General features: G+C 40.3%; 1 protein-coding gene across 1 annotated transcript in view; it reads right to left on the reverse strand.

Moving 5' to 3' along the window:
- Nucleotides 1-838: 838 nt before the first annotated feature.
- zswim2 (zinc finger, SWIM-type containing 2) overlaps nucleotides 839-20,790 on the reverse strand; it is a 79,282-nt gene continuing 59,330 nt past the window's right edge. Inside the window, exons 9-11 of the mRNA XM_041200253.1 lie at nucleotides 19,624-19,751; nucleotides 2,454-2,565; nucleotides 839-1,663 (exon numbers count right to left, since the gene is read on the reverse strand). Of these exons, the coding sequence (XP_041056187.1) occupies nucleotides 839-1,663; nucleotides 2,454-2,565; nucleotides 19,624-19,751 (1,065 nt within the window). The remainder of the gene's footprint in view (nucleotides 1,664-2,453; nucleotides 2,566-19,623; nucleotides 19,752-20,790) is intronic.

Genomic DNA, 20,790 nt, shown 5'->3' on the forward strand with positions numbered 1-20,790 from the left:
GTATACCAGTGTGCCCCTCTTATAGCTTGACTCAGATGAGAATGAACTTGTCTCGAACCACTCTTTACCCCAACAATAACTTTACATTCATCATTTTTCTCGACTTGCTGATTTGTAGCATTTATTACCATTCACTGGAAGCAACAATTTCATAAAACTGTTGTATGTTTAGTAAAAGCTATCAAACACACCTAGATATATCTTGTATTATTTCATATGAAATGTAGAATTTCTTATCATATCATTTGTTCATGAGTTTTTTCAGGTCAGGCTAATGTATCTGAGGAAAATGCAAGAGTTGATTTTGGAAAGATTTTTTAAATCTTAATTTCTGTTACACTAACTACATTTTTATTCCTTGGAAAAACTTAGAATGAGCTATCCACCTTCATCTGATTCAAAATAAAGTGAGTGCCCGAGAAAGCTCAAAAGGGTCAAATATTTCAATACACAATAGATTAGTATTCTAAAAAGAAAATGAGACAGACTGTAAATACCTTGTAGAGAGAGTGACTCATTTATTAAAGCACTCATCTCAAGTGACGTGCTGCTATTTTTGATATTGCTGTATTGCTGACTATTATCCTTGGTCAATGAGGATTTCAAATATAGGTAAATGTTTTCACTTTTGAAAATTCTATTGGGGTAATTTTATGAGTTTGTTCTTCCTTAGAGGTTTCTGCAGGAAGTGTGGATTTGCAAAATTGTGTGCGTATAATTTTGTCCACAATTTGATGTAATGGTGTTATTGAAAATCTGTGAAACATATTTTTCAGTAACAGCATCCAAATAATTAATAGTATTAATAAACAACCCACACTTTAATGAGTGATTGGACTTATAGTCTGGTGTTCACTGCAACTCCTTCCATTGCAAGAGACGCATTCTCAGCAGCTGAACTCATAGAAGTGCAGCTGGTTTTTCTCAAAAGATGTCCGACTTGTTTTCTGATCTCACCTTTAAATCCAGTGCTTTGGATTCTCTGTGTGGAACTGCTATCATGTGGACAAACCTCCAGGTGTAAAATCTGTTCCAGCGATGATAATTCTGTTGAGTCTGACTTGCCATTGTTCATAGGATGCAGTATGGAGGTACTGCTTAAGCCAGCACTATGAGTCTTGCTAATGCCAATTTCTTTCTTCTTTATTTGACTATCTTTAGAGTTCTTTGGCTTCACTTCAACATGAAGAGATGCAGCAGAATGATTTTTATTTCTTGTACCAGATAAAAGACTTGGGGAATGTTCTTGAAACACCCCTATAGGTGTTGAATACCCAGCGTCATGACCTTGATCTACACTTGTCTCATTTTTTACTGCGTTCAAACGAAGGTAACTTAATCCATTTACAGTGAAATCCTCTGTGATGCTTACTGGGTTTTGATCTCTGTGTCCTCTTTGATGCTGACCTTGTTTTGGCTGATAAGAGGTTTGGTTGCTGCTTGCTTTTCTCAGTGATGAATGGTAACCAATCACTGGAATAACAAACTGAGGTTGATCTGATTGAATATTATGTCTGGAATGCTCAGAATTGTTGGATGCCTCTTTCTTTATTCTTCTGCTTGATCCCTCATTCCAGGTTAATGGATTATAGACTGCTTGTCCATCAATTGGACAAGAATTGGACTCATGCAATAGCCAATGGTCAATGCAGTCTTTGTGAAACTAGTTAAAACAAAATGTGGAAGTTTAAAATTCATATTTAGCATTATTAATGAGATAATGCACTACTCTGACTACAGCACTAAAAAATGACTTTAAAAACAGCCCAGGATTGGCTAGTTTTGTTACCGTCGCCAAATATGTAAAGAGATAAAGGAGCTGTGACAAGTAAACACTGGTGTATCACACTTCCATCCTCATAACTGGTTATTTTTATTCCAGGAGCTAATAATAGCAAAAAAAGGTCTGCCTGAATATAAATAAATGATGTAAAAGATTCCTTGTTTATGATTCCACCTGATTAACCGCACTGGCAATGACACCGGTAATTTTCTGGGGACAACTTTGTTTAAACATCCAGGTTGGCCCTTGGCAGCAGACCTATCTCTGTCAAGAAGCTTTGCATGGAGGCAGTGAGAAATAGTATGATGCTGTTAGTTTAAACATCTACAATGTAAGGGACCAGGCATCATTGTGAGAAGATTTTTTTTCCTAAAGGTGGATTTTAAATATTGGACAACTTATGTAAGGCACAAAGCCAGTTTTGGTTAATTGCATTTTTGATTATTAAATAAAAATGAGTGATAAATATTGTCATCAGACATGTAACCTCACTATTCACATGTGAATGGTATTTGCATGGGTTCTTTAACATTTTTGTGCCTTTGCTGGTAAAATAGATGCGTGTGCGAGTGCTTTTTGATAGGAGTGCTTCAATTCCTTGGTCACTGCTTATTTCCTATCTGCTGAGTTGATGTGTAACACAATTGGAAATGGTGGACTTCAGCACTACGGAAACCATCAGCAACTCCTCTGTGGAAAAGGGAGCTATCATCATGGTCAGCTTGACGATTTGGAATAACCACTTCAGGCCAGCAGAAAAAGCAAATTCTACCAATAACAACCTGCTCCAAGAAAGCACAACATGGCAAAGGGCAAGCAGTGTTCAACCACACTCTGGATGGAGAGCAGGGATGGATCTGGCACATCTCATTATGCGAGTCAACATTCTGAGCAATCACTCTTGAAACTGCTGCACAAAAGCCTAGTAATGCACTAGGATGTCCTGTGTCTGATGCAAGAATTCCAAACTTTGATGCAAGTGAAAGTCTGGCAGGTACTTCTTTTTTATTCTCTATGGGATGTGGTCATCACTGGCAAGGCCAGCATTTGTTACCCTCCTTAATTGCCCTGAACTGAGTGGCTTGCTTGGCCTTTTCAGAGGGCTGTTAAGTTATAGAATGGTTACACCACAGAAGGAGACTATTTGGCCCATTGAGTCCACAGGACTGTGTGTAGGCCAGACAAGGTAAAGATAGCAGATTTCCCTCCCTAAAGAATGAAGCAGACAGGTTTTTACAACAATGATAGATTTATGGTCACCATTTTTGAAACTAGCTTGGCTTTTAATTCCAGAGTTTATTAATTGAATTTAAATTCCACAAGCTGGCATGGTGGGATTTGAACCTGAAAGGGTTAAATGATTTTAGTTAGAAGTGTCTTTTAGTAAAAATAAAATATGAGCAGAGCATCAGAACTGGAGAGTAGCAGATGTACTTTGGATAGCATAAAGAATGAGACAAACTAGCTAGTAGAACAAAGGACAAGGGTAGAGAGTGGGTGTTGAAATCAAGGAGGCCCAGACTCCTGCACAAACAGCATGGTCTTTTAAAGATGAGAACAATGCTTGACAAGGGAAGCAAGTAACTGAGACCGGAGAAGCATGTGATTGTAAATTGATAAGATTAGAAGATGTGTATGTGACCAAAGTTGTATATAAGGAGTGAACACTTGTAACCTTTTAGAGTACGGTCTTGGACTGCCCAAGGCTGTCTTTCCCTGCATACACTTGAATAATAAACAATCAAAACCTGCACCTGAGTCTCCTGATGGTAGTTGAGGCCAATCAAAACAACTGGCACCGCGAGCAGGATACTCATACCGGATCATTGGAACGGCATTGCAAATGGATGAGTATGTTTACTTACCACCCATGGTTAGAGCAGTAAGTTTACCAGAGTAAAGATCCAGTCAAGATTCCAAAGAATCTGAAGAAGAACTCAGAACAGGAGGCACCGGGAAGAGGAGGCGGAACCAAGCTGGCGGGTTAAAAGCCGAAGCCGTGCAGGTAGATTGGACCTCTCGGAAAGAATAAGCCGAAGCCACACAGGGTGAAAAAGACCATGCAGGGCAGGCGAAACAAAATGTTTTTGTGGAAGTAGAAGAAGACAGAGGGTACCATGGACCTTGATTGGGGACCTGAAGGCTCCATTACGAGGTTCATACCAGAACACCATAAAAAACCTATTAAGAAAATGCGGAAGGACAGTGGGACCCGAAAGGTCCCTCACTAAATTTTTGGTAAATAACTTAAGAATGAATTGATCTAAGTCACAAGAGCTGTTTGTTCTGGAGAGAGACAGACAGAGAGAGAGAGACAGAGAGAGAGAGACAGAGAGAGAGAGAGAGACAGAGAGAAAAAGAGAGAGAGAGACAGAGAGAAAGGTACCCCCAGAGGGGTTAATAAGCAGTGACAGGCAGGAGCAGAGGAAATGAGAGCTTCAGTTATTTTGATTGTTCCTGTAGCTGGAGCCTTGAAGATTCCTTTATTCCCCCAATGGCTTCTTGAAGTTGCATTTAGAGAATGAAAGTTATAAGTTGTCAAGATAAATGTTATAAGAATGGAAATACATACCTTTATATATGAAGTGTTTGTGTGCAAGGAAGAATTTATATTTGAGCTTAAATGTGTTTTCTTCCCTAAATTGTCATTTGTGTGTGGAGTTCAGCACTTTAGAGTCAAAAGCCTTATGCTTGATTAAAGGAAAAGTAAAGGTAAAGCAGTGTTTTCCTTTGTTTGAGATGAACCAGCCTTTGCACCACCCCCTTGCAGACTGCCAGGGAGTAACTCTTTCCACCAACATCTAAGCTGATTGAGATTGATGAATTAATTTTAGTTCATATGAGTTGGTATTCTAAAAATTCTGAGGAAAAAATGCCTGAAATTCCAAAGGAGTCCAGGAAAACCAAAAGACATAAACACACGGTCTAAGCGGTTTCAATGGAAAAATGGGGTTTCTTCTGAAGAAGAGCTGAATTAAATATGAAAAGAAATCTGTAGCCCAACAACACTGTTATTTGAATTTGGGACAATCTTGAGATATGAAAGGTGCAGTGTAATTTAGCAGATTACTTTTGAATAACTAGGATGCTATCCAAGATAAAGAATATGGGTTGATAAACATGTGAGACTTACAGTCTGGACACAAATTTATACACATGAGAAAGAGGTAGTTGCATTTTGATAGTGTAAATTACAGTTCTCGCAAAGCTTAAAATTTGAGGTTTGGTTCCTGATCAAGTTCTCAAAAGGGAATTTTCATTTGACAACAATTGACACCAATTCAAATGCTGCAAGCTTTTTGTATTTGTAAGTCTGTTCCCAAATACAAAGTTAAGCTCAAAACCTTGAGAAAGTTTGGCAGAAATCCAATTTTTGGCAGCGGTAACGAATCTGGGATAATTTTAAAATGAAAAAAAAAAGGTCAGACATAATCTAGTGGGTTACTTTTGAGAAAATAAATTGTTTGAGGAGAAGAAAAGGAAGCAAAACATGTTAATATCTGGAACCAAATAGAAATTTTTGCCTTCTGTTTTAAAAATGTTATGAGAATATTTTGTTGGGTTGTCAAGTCTCTCCAGGCAACCTGAATGAGATAAGGTGGTGGCTATTGCATGTGTAAAATGGTATGAGGTAATGATTAAGGGCAGGAGATAGAGTTAGGGAAAGAGGACACAATGTGCGAATGGTTTTAAGAGAACTGAATTTGATAATCTGGCTGTCATCTGAGACATTGGAACCGCACAGGGGGAGATAAGCAAAGATCTAGAGACAGAGATCCCAATTGACATGGAATGGTTAATATGACCTAAAGAGTAAGGGAACATTTTAAACGATGAAGGCAATAGAGAAACTGACTGTAAGAGAATCTTAGGATGATCATGTTCAGAGGGAGTTAAAAAAATTTAAGGTAAAAGTATAAGGAATCTATAGTTCAGGCAATTGAAAGGTAGGGAGAAATAATACATAACAACAATTTACCACAAGATGGATACAGGTTAAGGGAAAGCTGGAAAAAAAGCTAATTAGATATAATATTGACGATATTAATGTGCCTGTGAGCTACAAGAGACCACAAGATTAACACCATGATGACAGGCAGGGTTAAGCGGCTCCCGCAGAGAACCACCACTGGAAGTGAAGATACTGAGCCATTGAAAGATAGGATAAGAAGGTGCATTGTAGAGTTGGGTTGGCAGCTTAATGAATTGAGGTCCGAGGTGGGACAGCAACAGGAGATAGTGGACCAGAAAAGAAGTGAGGGGGAGCGCCTCCCCATGCCAGAAGTGAGGGATAAGGTAATGGTGAAAGTAACGTCCAAGAAACGAGGTTTTGCACCCAAGTGGTTAGGGCTTTATGAGGTAATAATGAGTGACGATACTTGTGCCTGTGTGGATATGAAAGGAAAGGGAAGCACTGGTCGCAATTGAAGCACATTACTAACCGATTTTAATTTACAGAACTAATCGTGGCTAACCAGTAATGACTGTGAGGTCTTGTAATTGAATCCACAGGAATGATGCTACAACAACAGCGTTAACTGACTTAACAAGTGGAGGCAAAACACCACAGCTGCAATTAACTGATCTACCTTGTCCAGCATTGAGCCCTGGAACAGAGAATGAACTAGTGTTGATAAAAGCGGGCAAAACTCTACAATAATGTACACCATGAGCTGGTGTGCATTGTCCTAAACATCCCTGATATTGGCTTGGCAGAATGGTGCTCAGGTCATACCCGAGCACCGTATGCAGCTCTGGTAAAACAAGTGACAACACAGGCACCCTGGTTTAACGGTGGAGGGCAGCCCATGACTGCACCCCTGTTCAGGGAAAAGGTCAACTGAAATGTCTGGTTAATGATGTCACCATAGCATTTAACAAAGGGACCTCAATGGTAAATTTGATTGCTTTGGCAACAGTGGACTGAAACTTTTAACTTTTAAAATCCTGGAAAAGGGACTAGGGATCCAGGACAGGCAATTCAGTACAGACCAAGACCTGACATGGATAATTCAGAGCTTTGCCACTGTACTGGAGAGCCATGCTTGGGCCATTAACAATTTGATTAATGTAGAAAGAAACCTCTCAGATGATGGGGTCAGGAATGACATCTATGGATGCTTGAGCAGACACGGGCAAACCTTAGACAAATTCATGAGGCGAGGTGCCTCTGTGGATAAAAATGCACACTTATTTAACCTGTCATGACGTAAGAATCATGATTTGACTGGTTGCCAGCTCACGGTCTTACGCGTGTATATAGAACTGATACTAAGTGATTTGTGAATAATAATATGTTAATCGGCATTGTTTTGGTAATCCCAGTTATACCAGAATCAACATCCACTAAGACATTAAATAGAGTACAGAATATTGGGGTAATTAGGGGGCATTATTATATAAAGTATCATAATATATCACATATGCAGTAGAAATAGAGGAGAGTATAGTAAGCACCACTTTAGAGAAATGTAACGTAAAGGCCTCCTCAGTAGTTTGTCCACATCCAATATATGAGACAGAAGAAGCAAAGTGTGAGTTTAATGCAACAGCCAATTGTATATTAGGAGCTATATGGGCTATGGTGGAACTAATTCATGTTGTGTACCTGGGTACAGGGAGATATTGCCTTATCACATCATAATATGGGAACAATTGATCTTGTCCTATAACCATCCATGTGGTTACAAACCAGACTGGGAAAGGTGGAACTGGTGGGAATCTACAAGACGGAAACAGTTAACATGCAGGCAGATAAAAGCATAAAAGAAAACCTGACACAGTATTTAAGCCAGTTATCCTATGTAATACCGCTGATATCTGAACACCTTACAGATGATGATCACAGAATCTCAGAATTTTAACGGCAAAGAAGGAGGCTATTCGGCCCATTGTGTCTGCACTGGCTCTCCAAATGAGCATTATGACCTAGTGCCATTGTTTGCCTTTTCCCCGTAGCCCTGCACATTGTTTCTATTCAAATAATCATCTAATGCCCTCTTAAATGCCTCAATTGAACCTGCCTCCACTACACTTCCAGGCTGTGCATTCCAGACCCGAACCACTCGTATGAAAAAGTTTATTCTCAAATCACATTTGCTTCTTTTGCAAATCACTTTAAATCTGTGCCCTCTTGTTCTTGATCCTTTTATGAGCTGAAAGAGCTTCTCCCTATCTACTCTGTCCAGCCTCCTCATGATTTTGAACATCTCTATCAAAGCTCCTCTTAGCCTTCTTCTCTCCAAGTAGAACAGTCCCATCCTCTCCAATCTATCCACATAGCTGAAGTTTCTCATCCCTGCAACTACTCTTGTAAGTCTATTCTGCACTCTCTCCAATGTGCTCACATCCTTCCTATAATACGGCATCCAGAACTGTACACAATACTCCAGCTGACGTCTAATGGGTGTCTTATATAAATTCAGCATAACCTCCTTGCTCTTGTACTTTATACCCCTGTTAATAAAATATCTGCGGAGAGGAATACAGTTAACGTTTCGAGTCTGTATGACTCTTCATCAGTTCTGATGAAGAGTCATATGGGCTCGAAACATTAACTGTGTTCCTCTCTGCAGATGCTGTCAGACCTGCTGAGTTTTTCCAGCTCCTTTTATTTTTGTTTCAGATTTCCACCATCTGCAATATTTTGCTTTTACCCCTGTTGATAAAGCCCAGGACACTATATGCTTTATTAACTGCTCTCTTCAACTGTCCTGCCACTTTCAATGATCTATGCCCATTTACACCCAGGTCTTTCTGCTCCTGCACCCTCTTCAAAATTTCATCCTTTATTTTATATTGTCGTTCCATGTTCATCCTACCAAAATGCATCACCTCATATTTCTCCGCATTGAACTTCATCTGCTGCCTATCTACCCACTCCACCAAGTTGTCTAAGCCCTTTTGAAGTTCTACAATGTCCTCCTCATAGTTTGCAACACTCCCAAGCTTTGCATCATCCACAAACTTTGAAACAGTCCCGCACACCAAGATCTAGATCATTAATATATATCAGAAAAAGCAAGGGTCCCAATATCGACCCCTGGGGAACTCTACTACAAATCTTCCTCCAGCTCGAAAAACATCCATTGACAATTACTCTCTGCTTCCTATTTTTCAGCCAACTTTGTATCCACGTTGCTACTGACCCTTTTATTCCATGAGCAATAATGTTTCTCACAGTTCTGTTGAAGGGTCATTCAGACTCAAAACGTTAACTGTGTTCCTCTCCGCAGATGGTGTCAGACCTGCTGAGATTTTCCAGGTATTTTTGTTTTTGTAATGTTTCTCACAAGTCTGTTGTGTGGCACTGTATCAAATGCCTTTTGAAAGTCCATGTACACCACATCAGCAGCATTACCCCTTTTGACCTTTTCTGCTACCTCATCAAAACACTCCAGCAAGTTAATTAGTTTTCCTTGTGACTACTAATCCGATCCCGAATAATTGTTTCTCGAATCTTTCCCACCACTGAAGTTAAACTGACTGGCCTGTAATTGCTGGGCTTATCCTTACAACCTTTTTTGAACAAGGACGTAATGTTTGCAATTCTCCAGCCCTTGGTACCTCCCCTGAGTCTAGGGAAGGCTGAAAAATTATGGCCAGTGCCTCTGCAATTTCTACTCTCATTCCCTTCAATATCCTTGGATACATCTCATCTGGTCCTACTGCCTTGTCAACTTTAAGTACCAACAGTCTATTCAACGCTTTCTCCTTATCAATTTTGTACCCTTCTAGTGACAGAGGTTCCTCATCTGTCACCATGGCCTGGGTGGAATCTACCTCTTTGGTAAAGATGGATGCAAAGTATTAATTTAATACCTCAGCCATGGCCCCTTCATCCATGTATAAATTCCCCTTTAGGTTCCTAATCGGCCCTACTCCTCCTTTTACCACCCTTTCACTATTTATATGCCTACAGAAGACTTTTGGATTCCCCTTTAAGTTAGCTGCCAGTCTTTTCTCATAATTCCTCTTCACTTCTCCAATATGCTTTTCCACCTCCCCTCTGAACCTTTTGTATTCCTCTTGGTTCTCAGTTGTATTTTCTATTTGACACCTGTCATAAGCACACCTTTTCTTCTTTATCTTAATTTCTATCCCCTTTTTCATCCAGGGAGCTCTGGATTTGTTTGCCCTACTTTTCCTTTTCGATGGAATATACCTTGACTATGCCCGAAGCACTTCTTTTTGAAGATAGCCCATTATTCAGCTACAGTATTTCCTGCCAATCTTTCATTCCAGTCCATCTGGCCCAGATCTGTTCTTGCCCCATCGAAGTCGGCTCTCGTCCAGTTAATTATTCTTACTCTGGTTTGCCTATCGTCCGTTTTTATCATCATCCTAAAATATACAATACAATGATCACTATCTCCTAAATGTTCCCCCACTGACACTTTATCTACTTGGCCCACCTCATTTCCAAGAACCAGGTCCAACAGTGCATCTTTCCTTGTTGAATTGGGCACGTACTGCTATATAAAATTTTCCTGAACACAATCTAGGAACTTTGGTCCCTCTCTGCCCTTTACACTACTACTGTCCAAGTCTACTTTCAGCTAATTAAAGTCCCCCATTATAACCACTCTATAACGCTTGCATCTCTCTACATTTTCCCTTAAGATTTGTTCTTCTACATCCTTACCACTAGTTGGTGGCCTATAGACTACACTGAGCAATATAATTGCACACCTTTTCTTCCTTAGCTCTAACCAAATTGATTCTGCCTTGAACCCTCTGGGACATCCTCTTTCTCTCGTGCTTCAATGATCTCCTTAACCAGTACCGCCACACCTCCTCCTTTCCCTATTTTCCTATCTTTTCTGAACACCTTGTACCCGGGAATATTTAACACCCAGCTCTGCCCTTCCTTGAGCCACAACATCAAACTTGGCTCTGACTGCACTCCTCTGAAGAACCAGCGCCCTCACCAACTTCCAAAATGGAAAATTGTTTTGTGAGCGGGACCCCAGGGGACTCCTGCACTACCTGCCCACTTCTCTTGGACGGCCTGGTGGTCACCCATTCCCTCTCTGTCTCCAGGTCCTTAAGCTGCGGTGTGACCACCTCTTTGAATGTGCTATCCATGTAGCTCCTAGCCTTGTGGATGTGCCACAGTGACTCCAGCCGCCGCTCGAGCTCTGAAACCCGGGGCTCAAGTTTCTGCAGCTGGCAGCACTTCCTACACGTGGTCCTCTAGGAGACTGGTAGCATCTTGATTTCACACACATTACAGGACACGCATACACTCAACTGAGCTGCTCCGCCATGTCTTAACTCTACTTCCCTTATGCTAACTTTATTCTACTTTGGATCATTTATATTACTTTATTATATTGGCCCTAAATTTCCCTAATCCCTGACATTTCTCAGTTAAATCCAAGTATAGCTACTTGATTAAAAATATTACACTTTTCTAATTTACTCACCAGGATCTACTTACCGAGGCCACCGCTCTTCTTTCTGAAGAAAGGTAGAAAAGGAAACGAGCACCTCCTCCCTCCTCATCAAACTCCCTCAGTCACCTCTGCTCTTGAACTCTCGCTGTTTCTCATGCTGTTTTTATAGCTCCTCTGCTCTCCTCTAGGTGCTGCTGACTGCCTGGCTCGGGGACCTCCTCTTGCACTCTCTTCTATGTGCTGCTGACTGCCTGTCCCAAGGTCCTACTCTTGCACTTTCCTCCAGGTGTTACTGACTGCCTCTCACACTCTCCTCTGAGACCCAGTGAGTGCACAGAACCTATTATACGTTGCAACAACAGGTTAAAACACTGACAGACAAGATCAAACAGATAGATGTGGTAGGAAGACTTGTGGAATTGGGGCTGAATGTCCAGGTGCATCCGTGGATTAGGATCATCTCCCATATTTTGGTTATCACCCAGTTGGTATTGGTTCAACACTCAACATACTTGGTCTACCATACCGAAGGACACACAAGAGAGAGCAAAGTGTACGGGACTTCAGGAATGCTGGGGCTAAACAACAGAGGCAAGTGCCCGTATTGCAGGGCCAACCTGTACAGATGGTATAGTTTGATACCCTTATAACCCCAAGCTCGATACAAGGCCAGTATCAATGGGCAGCGCGAAACATAAGGAAAGGGGCAATACCACTGAGTTGGCTACCTTGGGCTAGGCCAAGGCCCAAAAGTGGGGACTGAAAGGGTTAAACAATTTTAGTTAGAAGTGTCTTTTAGTAAAACTAAAATATAAGCAGAAAAGCAGAACTGGAGATTAGCAGGTATACTTTAGACAGGATAAGGAATGAGACAAACAAGCTAGTAGAACAAAGAACAAGGCCAGGGAGTGGGTGTTGAAATCAAGGAGGCCCAGACTCCGGCACTATAGGCAAGATATGAATGAGAACAATGCTTGATGTATGTACATTTGGGAAACAAGTAACTAAGGCCGGAGATGCCTGTGATTGTAAGTTGACAAGGTAATAATATGTGTCTGTGACCAAAGGCGTATATAAGGTTGAACACTTGCAACCTTTTAGAGTATGGTCTTGGACTGCTGAAGGCTGTCTCTGCCTATGCACACTTGAATAATAAACAATCAAAACCTGTACCTGAGTCTCCTGGTGGTTTGTTGAGGCGAACTACAACAATCTCATATCCTCAAAGTATTAGCCTGGGCCTCTGGATTACTAGCCCAATGACATTACCATTACCCCTTAGCCTGTATTGTATGAATGGCAGTAGATAATAGTTAAGAATATAGACACGTGAAGTAAGTTTGTCAGTATTGTGTGTAAGGGTTGTTAAAAGTGATGCACGTGGCTCAAATAGAATTATCATGCAGTTCTGATGAAGAGTCATACAGACTCGAAATGTTAACTGTGTTCCTGTCCACAGATGCTGTCAGACCTGCTGAGTTTTTCCAGTTATTTTGTTTTTGTTTCAGATTTCCAGCATCCAGTATTTTGCTTTTATTTTACCATGGCCATGCCTGTTAGCAATTTCTATTGAACATTATTAGAATTTCATCTACCCTCTGTTTTACTCTCTCTCTTTGATAGCCTATTTAACAAGAATCTACCAATATTATACAGAAAGAAGAAGTTGAGGTGGAATAAAATTAACTTAAGCCCTCAGCTCTGGCCCTGAAAGCACAACATCCCAAGTACCATCACTGATATACTCTCTGGCAAGTCTCAGCCAAATGGCTTTTGAGAAGAGTGCATAGATGATCCAAACAAGATGGGCAACTAGGGGGGACACGAGGAGGCAGACATTGCCGACAAGGTGGTCAGATGACATCAGTTCTCCGCTGAAAAATCTCAGGAATTGAATCTAACAGGTCCTGTTTCTAAAAGACAGATGCTTGCAGTGCATTAAATCTTTGTGTAGGCTCTGGTAATGGTCTTTGAGAGTGTACAGCAGATGTTGGGCCATTGCAGAAGTCCACTACACACATGTATGTGTCACAAAAGTATAATATTATTGTGATTTATTGTAAAAGTAGATTAATAGTGGGGTGTGGATAGTTTGTGTGTGTGTGTATGTGTGTGTGCGCGCACACGCACGTGGGATTTAATTAAATTGGAGACAGCTGGTCTGGAGGCTTTGACTCATTAAAAGAAGCTAGGCTTGAAATGCTAAATATGTAAACATAGCTGAAGTCTTAGAATGTGAGGTGAGGAGAATTTGCATTTTTAGATAAACCAGGGTAGTTTGAATTTCAAAGAGATGGTAGGATGTTACACCCAGCTAGAGAAGCTAGGCAAAGCAGTGTGTTTATTTTTCCCAAGGATTACTGATAATATTAGCACCATGAAATTATTTACATTATGAGAAAGGTAAAGTTCCAAAGACAAATGGAAACAATGGCATTTACATTAGAGGGGAGAAACACGTATAAAGGAGAAGATGCTGTGTGTTAGGAAGGCATTGTAAGATCTACCAGAAGTGTGAAAAGCCTCTAGTATTTGTGCATTAAGGCTGCTGTCTATAGAAACCAAAGCTGGGAAAAGCCACTTTGAATTCTACTGTTCAGGGTATTGTGTTGATTTGCCTGGATCTGTATAAATCTATTTTTTTTCAAAACTGTTGCCTTAACGGGGATGTAACTGGAAGCTAGATTAATTAAGGGTTTTGAGAATTATTATGGTAGTAATTTGTAGACCTATGTATGAGCTTGAAATCTTTTCTTTTGTTAATAAATGGTTAATTTAGTTTTCTAAATATCCCTGAAGTCTGGGTGGACTTACTACTACTGAATTCAGGGCATGCATCTTGAAATAAACACAAATTACAAAACCGTTGTGATAGCATGATCAGGTTTCCCTCATGGATTTGATCCACCTGGCACACATCAACTGCTGCATCATAACATATGGTTGGATGATGGATGGGTTTGCAACACAAGTTTATCATGGAGGCTGTGGCTGCTGCAGTCTGACCTGCAGTGGAGATCCTGCAAAACAGAAACTCTAAGGACTCCATAGAGGCCTTGGGTACCAGAATGGAGTGGGCTGTCATTTTCAGCTTTAACATGTAAGAGATAATCATGTTTCAGCACTTCACTGCCTAATTAATACTGTTGCCTGCTTTTCAACTAATCAGTACCTATGCAGAATTAGTGCTCAGTACTACTGGCCTGCTAGGTATGTAATCACATGATGTTGCTATGTCACAGATAACAGCACATGGACACTGTTCTACCACTCACTTCAGGTACTGGCAAATGTGGAAGGACCAAGACCTGGCTAGACTTCCTTTGCAATACTATAAGTGCAGCCCACTGTATGTCCAGCTCAGAAAACGCATCAAACAGAATTCAGAGTGATATAGAAATCCCAATCTTTTTAGACTACCTGCATTTTTTTATCTTTACTTCCACTTCAGATTTTTCGCCTAGCAATGCTGGAGACCTTATATATGAATATGTTTAATATCTAGTGCATGTGAGATGGTAATGATATTTAGCATTAACAGATGATTATTTCCTAAGATAGTGCTCCCAGACGCCACTGGAAGTGACCATGGAAAATTGGGTGGTTTCAAAAATTGGTGAGGAACTGAAAATCAGGTGGCACAAGGAGAAAACTCCAACCTTAGTAGTTTTCATTCACTAGTGTAGAGTGTAAACATAGGAACATAATGAAATAATTCACTGTATTAAACTTTAGTAAGAAATTTATCACAAGTGTGTGAATCCAATGATTGATTTTGTATTAATTCATGACTCATGCACACATGAGTGTGCATGTATACTGTATACTGTAAGTAATACAATGAGAATTATTCTACAAGATTTAGGGCAAGATCTAATTTTCATTTGGATTGGCTGTAACTTTTATTTTTTTTATATTTGCTCTTGGGATGTAGGCTTGCATTTATTGCCAATCTCTAATTAGGAACATAGGAGAACATTGCTCTTGAGATGGCGGTGGTGAGCTGACTTCTTGAGCCACTGCAGTCCAGGCAGTGTAGGTACACCTGCAGTGCTGTTAGGGAGGGGGTGCTAGGATTTTGACCCAGTGACAATGGAGGAATGGTGATATAATTCTGAGTTTGGATGGTGTGTTACTTAGAAGTTACTTGCAAGTAGTGCTGTTCCATTTATCTGCTGCCCTTTTAGCAGTAGAAGTTGCTGATTTGGAAGGTGCTGTCGATGGAACCTTGGAAAATTTCTGCAATGCATTTTATATATAGTATACATTGCAGCCAATGCATTGCTGGTGGAGGAAGTGAATGTTTAAGGGGTGGTGGATTGGTGCTGATTAAGCAGATAGCTTTGTCTCAGATGGTGTTGAGCTTCTTGAGTATTGTTGGAGCTGCACTCATCCAGGAAAGAGGAGAGTATTCCATTGCACTCCCGGTTTGTGTCTTTTAGATGGTGGGCAGGTTTTTGGAGGGTCAGGAGGTAAGTTACTCACCACAGAATTCCTAGCCTCTGACATGTTTTTGTAGCCACAATATTTATGTGGCTGGTCCAGTTAAGTTTCTGGTCAATGATAATTCCCAGGATTTTAGTGATGGGGGATTCAGCAATGGTAATGCTGTTGAATATCAAGAGAAGATGGTTAGAATCTCTCTTGGTGATTTCGTACAGTTTTGCTGGCCCTTGGTCTAGCACAAATATCACCTGTCACTTATCAGCCAAAGCTTGAATTTATCCAGGTCTTCTTGCATCTGGACACAGACAGCTTCAGATTCTGAGGAGTTACCATTGGTATTGAACACTGTGCAATTATCAGTAAATAACCCCACTTCTGACCTTATGATGGAAGGAAGATCATTGATGAAGCAGCTGAAGATGATTGGGTCTACGTCACTACTAGAGGAACTCCTGAAGCAATTTCCTGGCATTAGACAACTGGCTTCAAACAATTACAACCATTTTCCTTTGTGCCAGGTATGACTCCAACCAGTGGAGAGTTCTCCCTGATTCCCACTGACTTCAGTTTTGCCAGGGCTCCTAGATGCCATGCTTGTTTAAATGCTGTCTTTATGTCAAGGGCAGTCACTCTCACTTCATTTGTGGAAATCAGCTTTTTGTCCATGATTGGACTAGCCTGTAATGAGGTCTGGAGCTGAGTGGCCCTCGCAGAACCCAAACTGAGTATTGGTAAACAGGTTTTGCTGAGTAAGTGTTGCTTGATAGCACTGTTGATAACACCTTCTATCATTTTGCTGGTGATTGAGAGTTGGCTAATGAAGCAATAATTTGCTGGGTGAAATTTGTCCTTTTTTGGTGGATAGGTCATACCAGGGCAATTTTCCACTCTGTCAGGTAGATGCCTGCGTTGTGGCTGTACTGGAGTAGCTTGGCAAACGGACATGGCTAGATCTGCAGCTGGTTACTACAGCTGGGATGTTGTTAGAGCCCATACCCTTTGCTGTATCTAGTGTCTTCAGCCAGTTCTTGATATCACTTACAGTGAATCGAATAGTCTGAGACTGCATCCATGATGGTCGGGACCTTATGAGGCAGTTGAGATAAATCACCTACTTGGCACTTCTGGCTGAATATGGTTTCAAAAGCTTGCTTTGTCTTTTGCACTGATGTGCCGGTCTCCCTCATCATTGAGAATGGGGACACTTTGGAGCCTTCCTCCTCCAGTTAGTTGTTTAATTGTCCACCACCACTCTCAACTAGATGTAGCAGGATGACAGAGCTTTTATCTGATTCTTTGGTTGTGGAATATTTTACTCTGTCTTAGTATTTCTGTTAACAGTACAACTTTACTAATTAAGCTGAGGTGTGATTTAGCAAAAGTGGAATAGAAACAGCTACTTTGGCGGGCCGTCCCAAAAGAAAGTGACATGGGGCTCTAATGAGACCCCTGCTGCCTATATTAAGTTTTGCACATGGAATTCAAACCAGAGAATTCTGAGGTATTTGGGGAGGACAAACAAGGTAAAGGAATACATAATAAATAGTAGGAGAAGCGTAAAGAAACAGAGGGACCTTGTAGTGCATGTCCACAGATCCCTGAGGTTAGCAGAACAGGCATATAGGGTGGTTAAGGAGGCAGGTGAGATACTTCATTTTATTAGCTGAGGCTAATACTTCTGCTTAGTACAATGCTGAAGCTTTACTAAACCCAATGGAACTCTCACCCACTTGCAGCAAATCAGATTTCTGTTGACTCTAATAGGGGCAAAAATTGAATAATTCCCAGGGTATACCTAGAAGTCCATGCCCAGACTTACTTCTCTAGAATTGAGGGAGGATGATTGGTAACCTGTTGTGTTCCCTGAAGATGGAATTTGGGCCAGAAGTTAAACAGGCAGGAAACACATTAGAACTGATTTCATACCCAAATTCCCAATGACCTCTTCACCCTCTCTGGCTCGAGGAATTTCAGGCTTTGCACCTTTAATGGGTGGCCTTTTAACTTACCTGAAAAAGAGTTATCAGCTGCTGTTAAATTCATTACAACATTTTTACTAAACCTCACAGGTAATTCACCAGGTGGTTTTAATGTTGAGCAAATTATTAAGGATGTGATTACAAGATACTTGGAACATTACAATATGATATCATTCAAAATGGATAAGGAGGGAGTATTGAATAGACCGTCATACTTAAAATTGACAAGGCACCGGGACCAGATGAGATGCATCCAAGGATATTGAAGGAAGTGAGAGTAGAAATTCTAGGGGCACTGGCCATAATCTTTCAGTCTTCCCTAGACTCAGGGGTGATGCTAGAGGACTGGAGAATTGCAAACATTACACCCTTGTTCAAAAAAGGCTGTAAGGATAAGCCTAGCAATTACAGAACAGTCAGTTTAATTTCAGTGGTAGGCACGATTCTGGAAGCAATCATTCGGGAAAGAATTAGTAGTAACATGGAAAAAATATGGGATGATAAAGAAGAGCCAGCATGGATTTCTAAAGGGGAAATCATGTTTAACTAACTTGCTGGAGTTTTTTGAAGAGGTAACAGAAAAGGTCGATGAGGGTAATGCTGTTGTGGTGCACATGGACTTTCAAAAGGCATTTGATACAGTGCCACACAACAGACTTGAGAGAAACATTATTGCTCATGGAATAAAAGGGACAGTAGCAACGTAGATTCAAAATTGGCTGAAAAATAGGAAGCAGCGAGTATTGGTCGATGGATATTTTTCGAGCTGGAGGAAGGTTTGTAGTGGAGTTCCTCAGGGATTGGTACTGGGACCCTTGCTTTTCACAATAATAGGATAATGGTTTTGAATGCCCCAGAAATGTAGTAGTTAAAAGATTTGATTGGCTTTCCTACCAAAGGTGCTGATCATCAAAGGTGCTGGAATTTTTCTTTTGGGGGGGATGGGGTGGTTGTATGAGGATTGCTATTGTCATCCTCGCTACATCCCCCCTTTGCTGTAGTGTTTGCCCAAGATGCACCCATATGGTGTGTGTGCAAGCCAGAGAGAAGTAAGCATACTGACTTTAGATACTCTGGTAGGGTCAAGAATAGTGATAACCAGTGCTTGCTCTGCTTTCCTTGTGCTGACAGAAAAGGGGAAAAGACTTTTGGTCTCCTGATTTGTTCCCTTATACTGAAATCTAGCATGGATCATGCAAAATAATACAACACACCAATGCCAAATTGTATTGTGATTGGTGCATAAAGATGGAATTTGTCTAATAACATGAGGAAATGTTCTTACTTTGTGGTGACAAGGCAGCCATCGAACTTGCTGCCTTAATTGGAATGCTTTTAGACAGACTCTGCACTGCTGACCGGGCACAAGAAGTTTGCTTCGCTCTTTCACTATTAGCAAGGGTAAAGTCAGCACTATATGACCTGGCACAGTGTCAGATCTATTTCTTAGAACAGATGAACAACATGTTACTCACATAAATAAGATCAATGAAATCACTGAACAAATACACAGGAGCTATTCATTTTAAGAACATATGTTTACATTCACTGAAGTACTAGATAGGTAATGGAATTGCTATCATGAAATGAACATACCAAATTCAAAAGAAGACAATCATTTTACTCCTGATTCAGGGGTGGAAATGGGATATTTCCCAATTGATCCTGTGAATGGTTCTTCAGTGCTGCATTACTGATGACCTTTCCCAATAAGAATTCTTAAAGAATTTGGGGGAACTAGTCTATAATTGTCTTGAATCACTTTCTGTACAATACTATAGAGTCAAGCTTTCGATCACCGATCACTATTGCTTGGTTTATCTTATCATCTCTATCTTTTTTCTGTCCTGCTGCTGTTTTGCACAAACAGGTACTTCACATGGGCTTTCATTTACAATAAAGGTGAAACAGTCCCCCAATTGTGTTTTGGTCCATAAAATAGATGTAGAGCACATCAACTTATTTTACCTCTAATGGATAAAACTTGCAATGTCATGACAGCCTGAAAACCACTTACCTGTCCAATTGCAGAAGTATTTCATAGTCTTTTGAAACTATCTCTCTATTCATTAGATCATTGATAATTGCTAATGGCAAAGGCTGGCCGGATACCTGTTGTAGTGGTTTCCAACGTTGATTCCTCTTCTAAAATAAAAACAAAATCACCCATTTCTGGTGTTTAGGCATCTATTGGTATTTGGGTGGGCATGAGAAATTGCAAAGGAAAGGAGTTACTGGTAGGAGTAATTTATGGGATCCCTAATAGAAGCTATGCTGTAGAACAGAGTATACATTGAGAAGTAATGGGGGCTTACAAAAAAGGTACTGCAATAATTACAGGTGACTTTAATCTTTACATTGATTTGACAAATCAAATTGGCAAAGGTAGCCTTGGAGGATGAGTTCATAGATTGTATTGGGGATAGTTTTTACAACAATACATTTTGCAACCTACTAGGGATCAGGCTATTTTGGATCTGGCAATTTGTAATGAGACAAGATTAATTAAAGACCTCATGGTAAAGGATCCTCTGGGCAAGAGTTATCATAACATGTCAGAATTTCACATTCAGTTTGAGAGTGAAAAATGTGGGTCCATATTGAGTGTCTTAAACTTAAATAAAGGCAATTACAAGGTTATGAAGATTGGGTTGGCTAAAGTGAATTGGAAAAATAGATTAAAAGGTAAGATGGTAGAGAAGCATTGGCAGACATTTAAGGAGATATTTCATAACTCTCAACAAAGATATATTCCATTGAGGAAGATTCTGCCAGAAGGATACACCATCTGTGGCTAACTAAGGAAGTCATGGATGATATCAAACTGAAAAAAAAGCATACAATGGTGTAAAGAATAGTGGTAGGCCAGAGGATTTGGAAAGTTTTAGAAACCAGCAAAGGATGACTAAAAAAGTAATAAAAAGGAAGAAATTGGAGTATGAGAAAACTCATAGCAAGAAGTACAAAAGCAGACAGTTAAAGTTTCTACAAGTATATGAAAAGGAAAAGAGTAGCCAAAGGAAGCATTGGTACCTTAGAGGGCGAGACTGGGTTATGAATAATGGGAAACAAGGAAATGGCAGAGGCTTTGAACAAGTATTTCGTATCCGTCTTCATAGTAGAAGACACAAAAAAATCCCAAGAATAGCAGAAAATCAAGAAGCAAAAGTGAGAGAGGAACTTA

Source organism: Carcharodon carcharias, chromosome 12 (assembly GCF_017639515.1).
Source record: "Carcharodon carcharias isolate sCarCar2 chromosome 12, sCarCar2.pri, whole genome shotgun sequence".
Classification (NCBI taxonomy): domain Eukaryota; kingdom Metazoa; phylum Chordata; class Chondrichthyes; order Lamniformes; family Lamnidae; genus Carcharodon; species Carcharodon carcharias.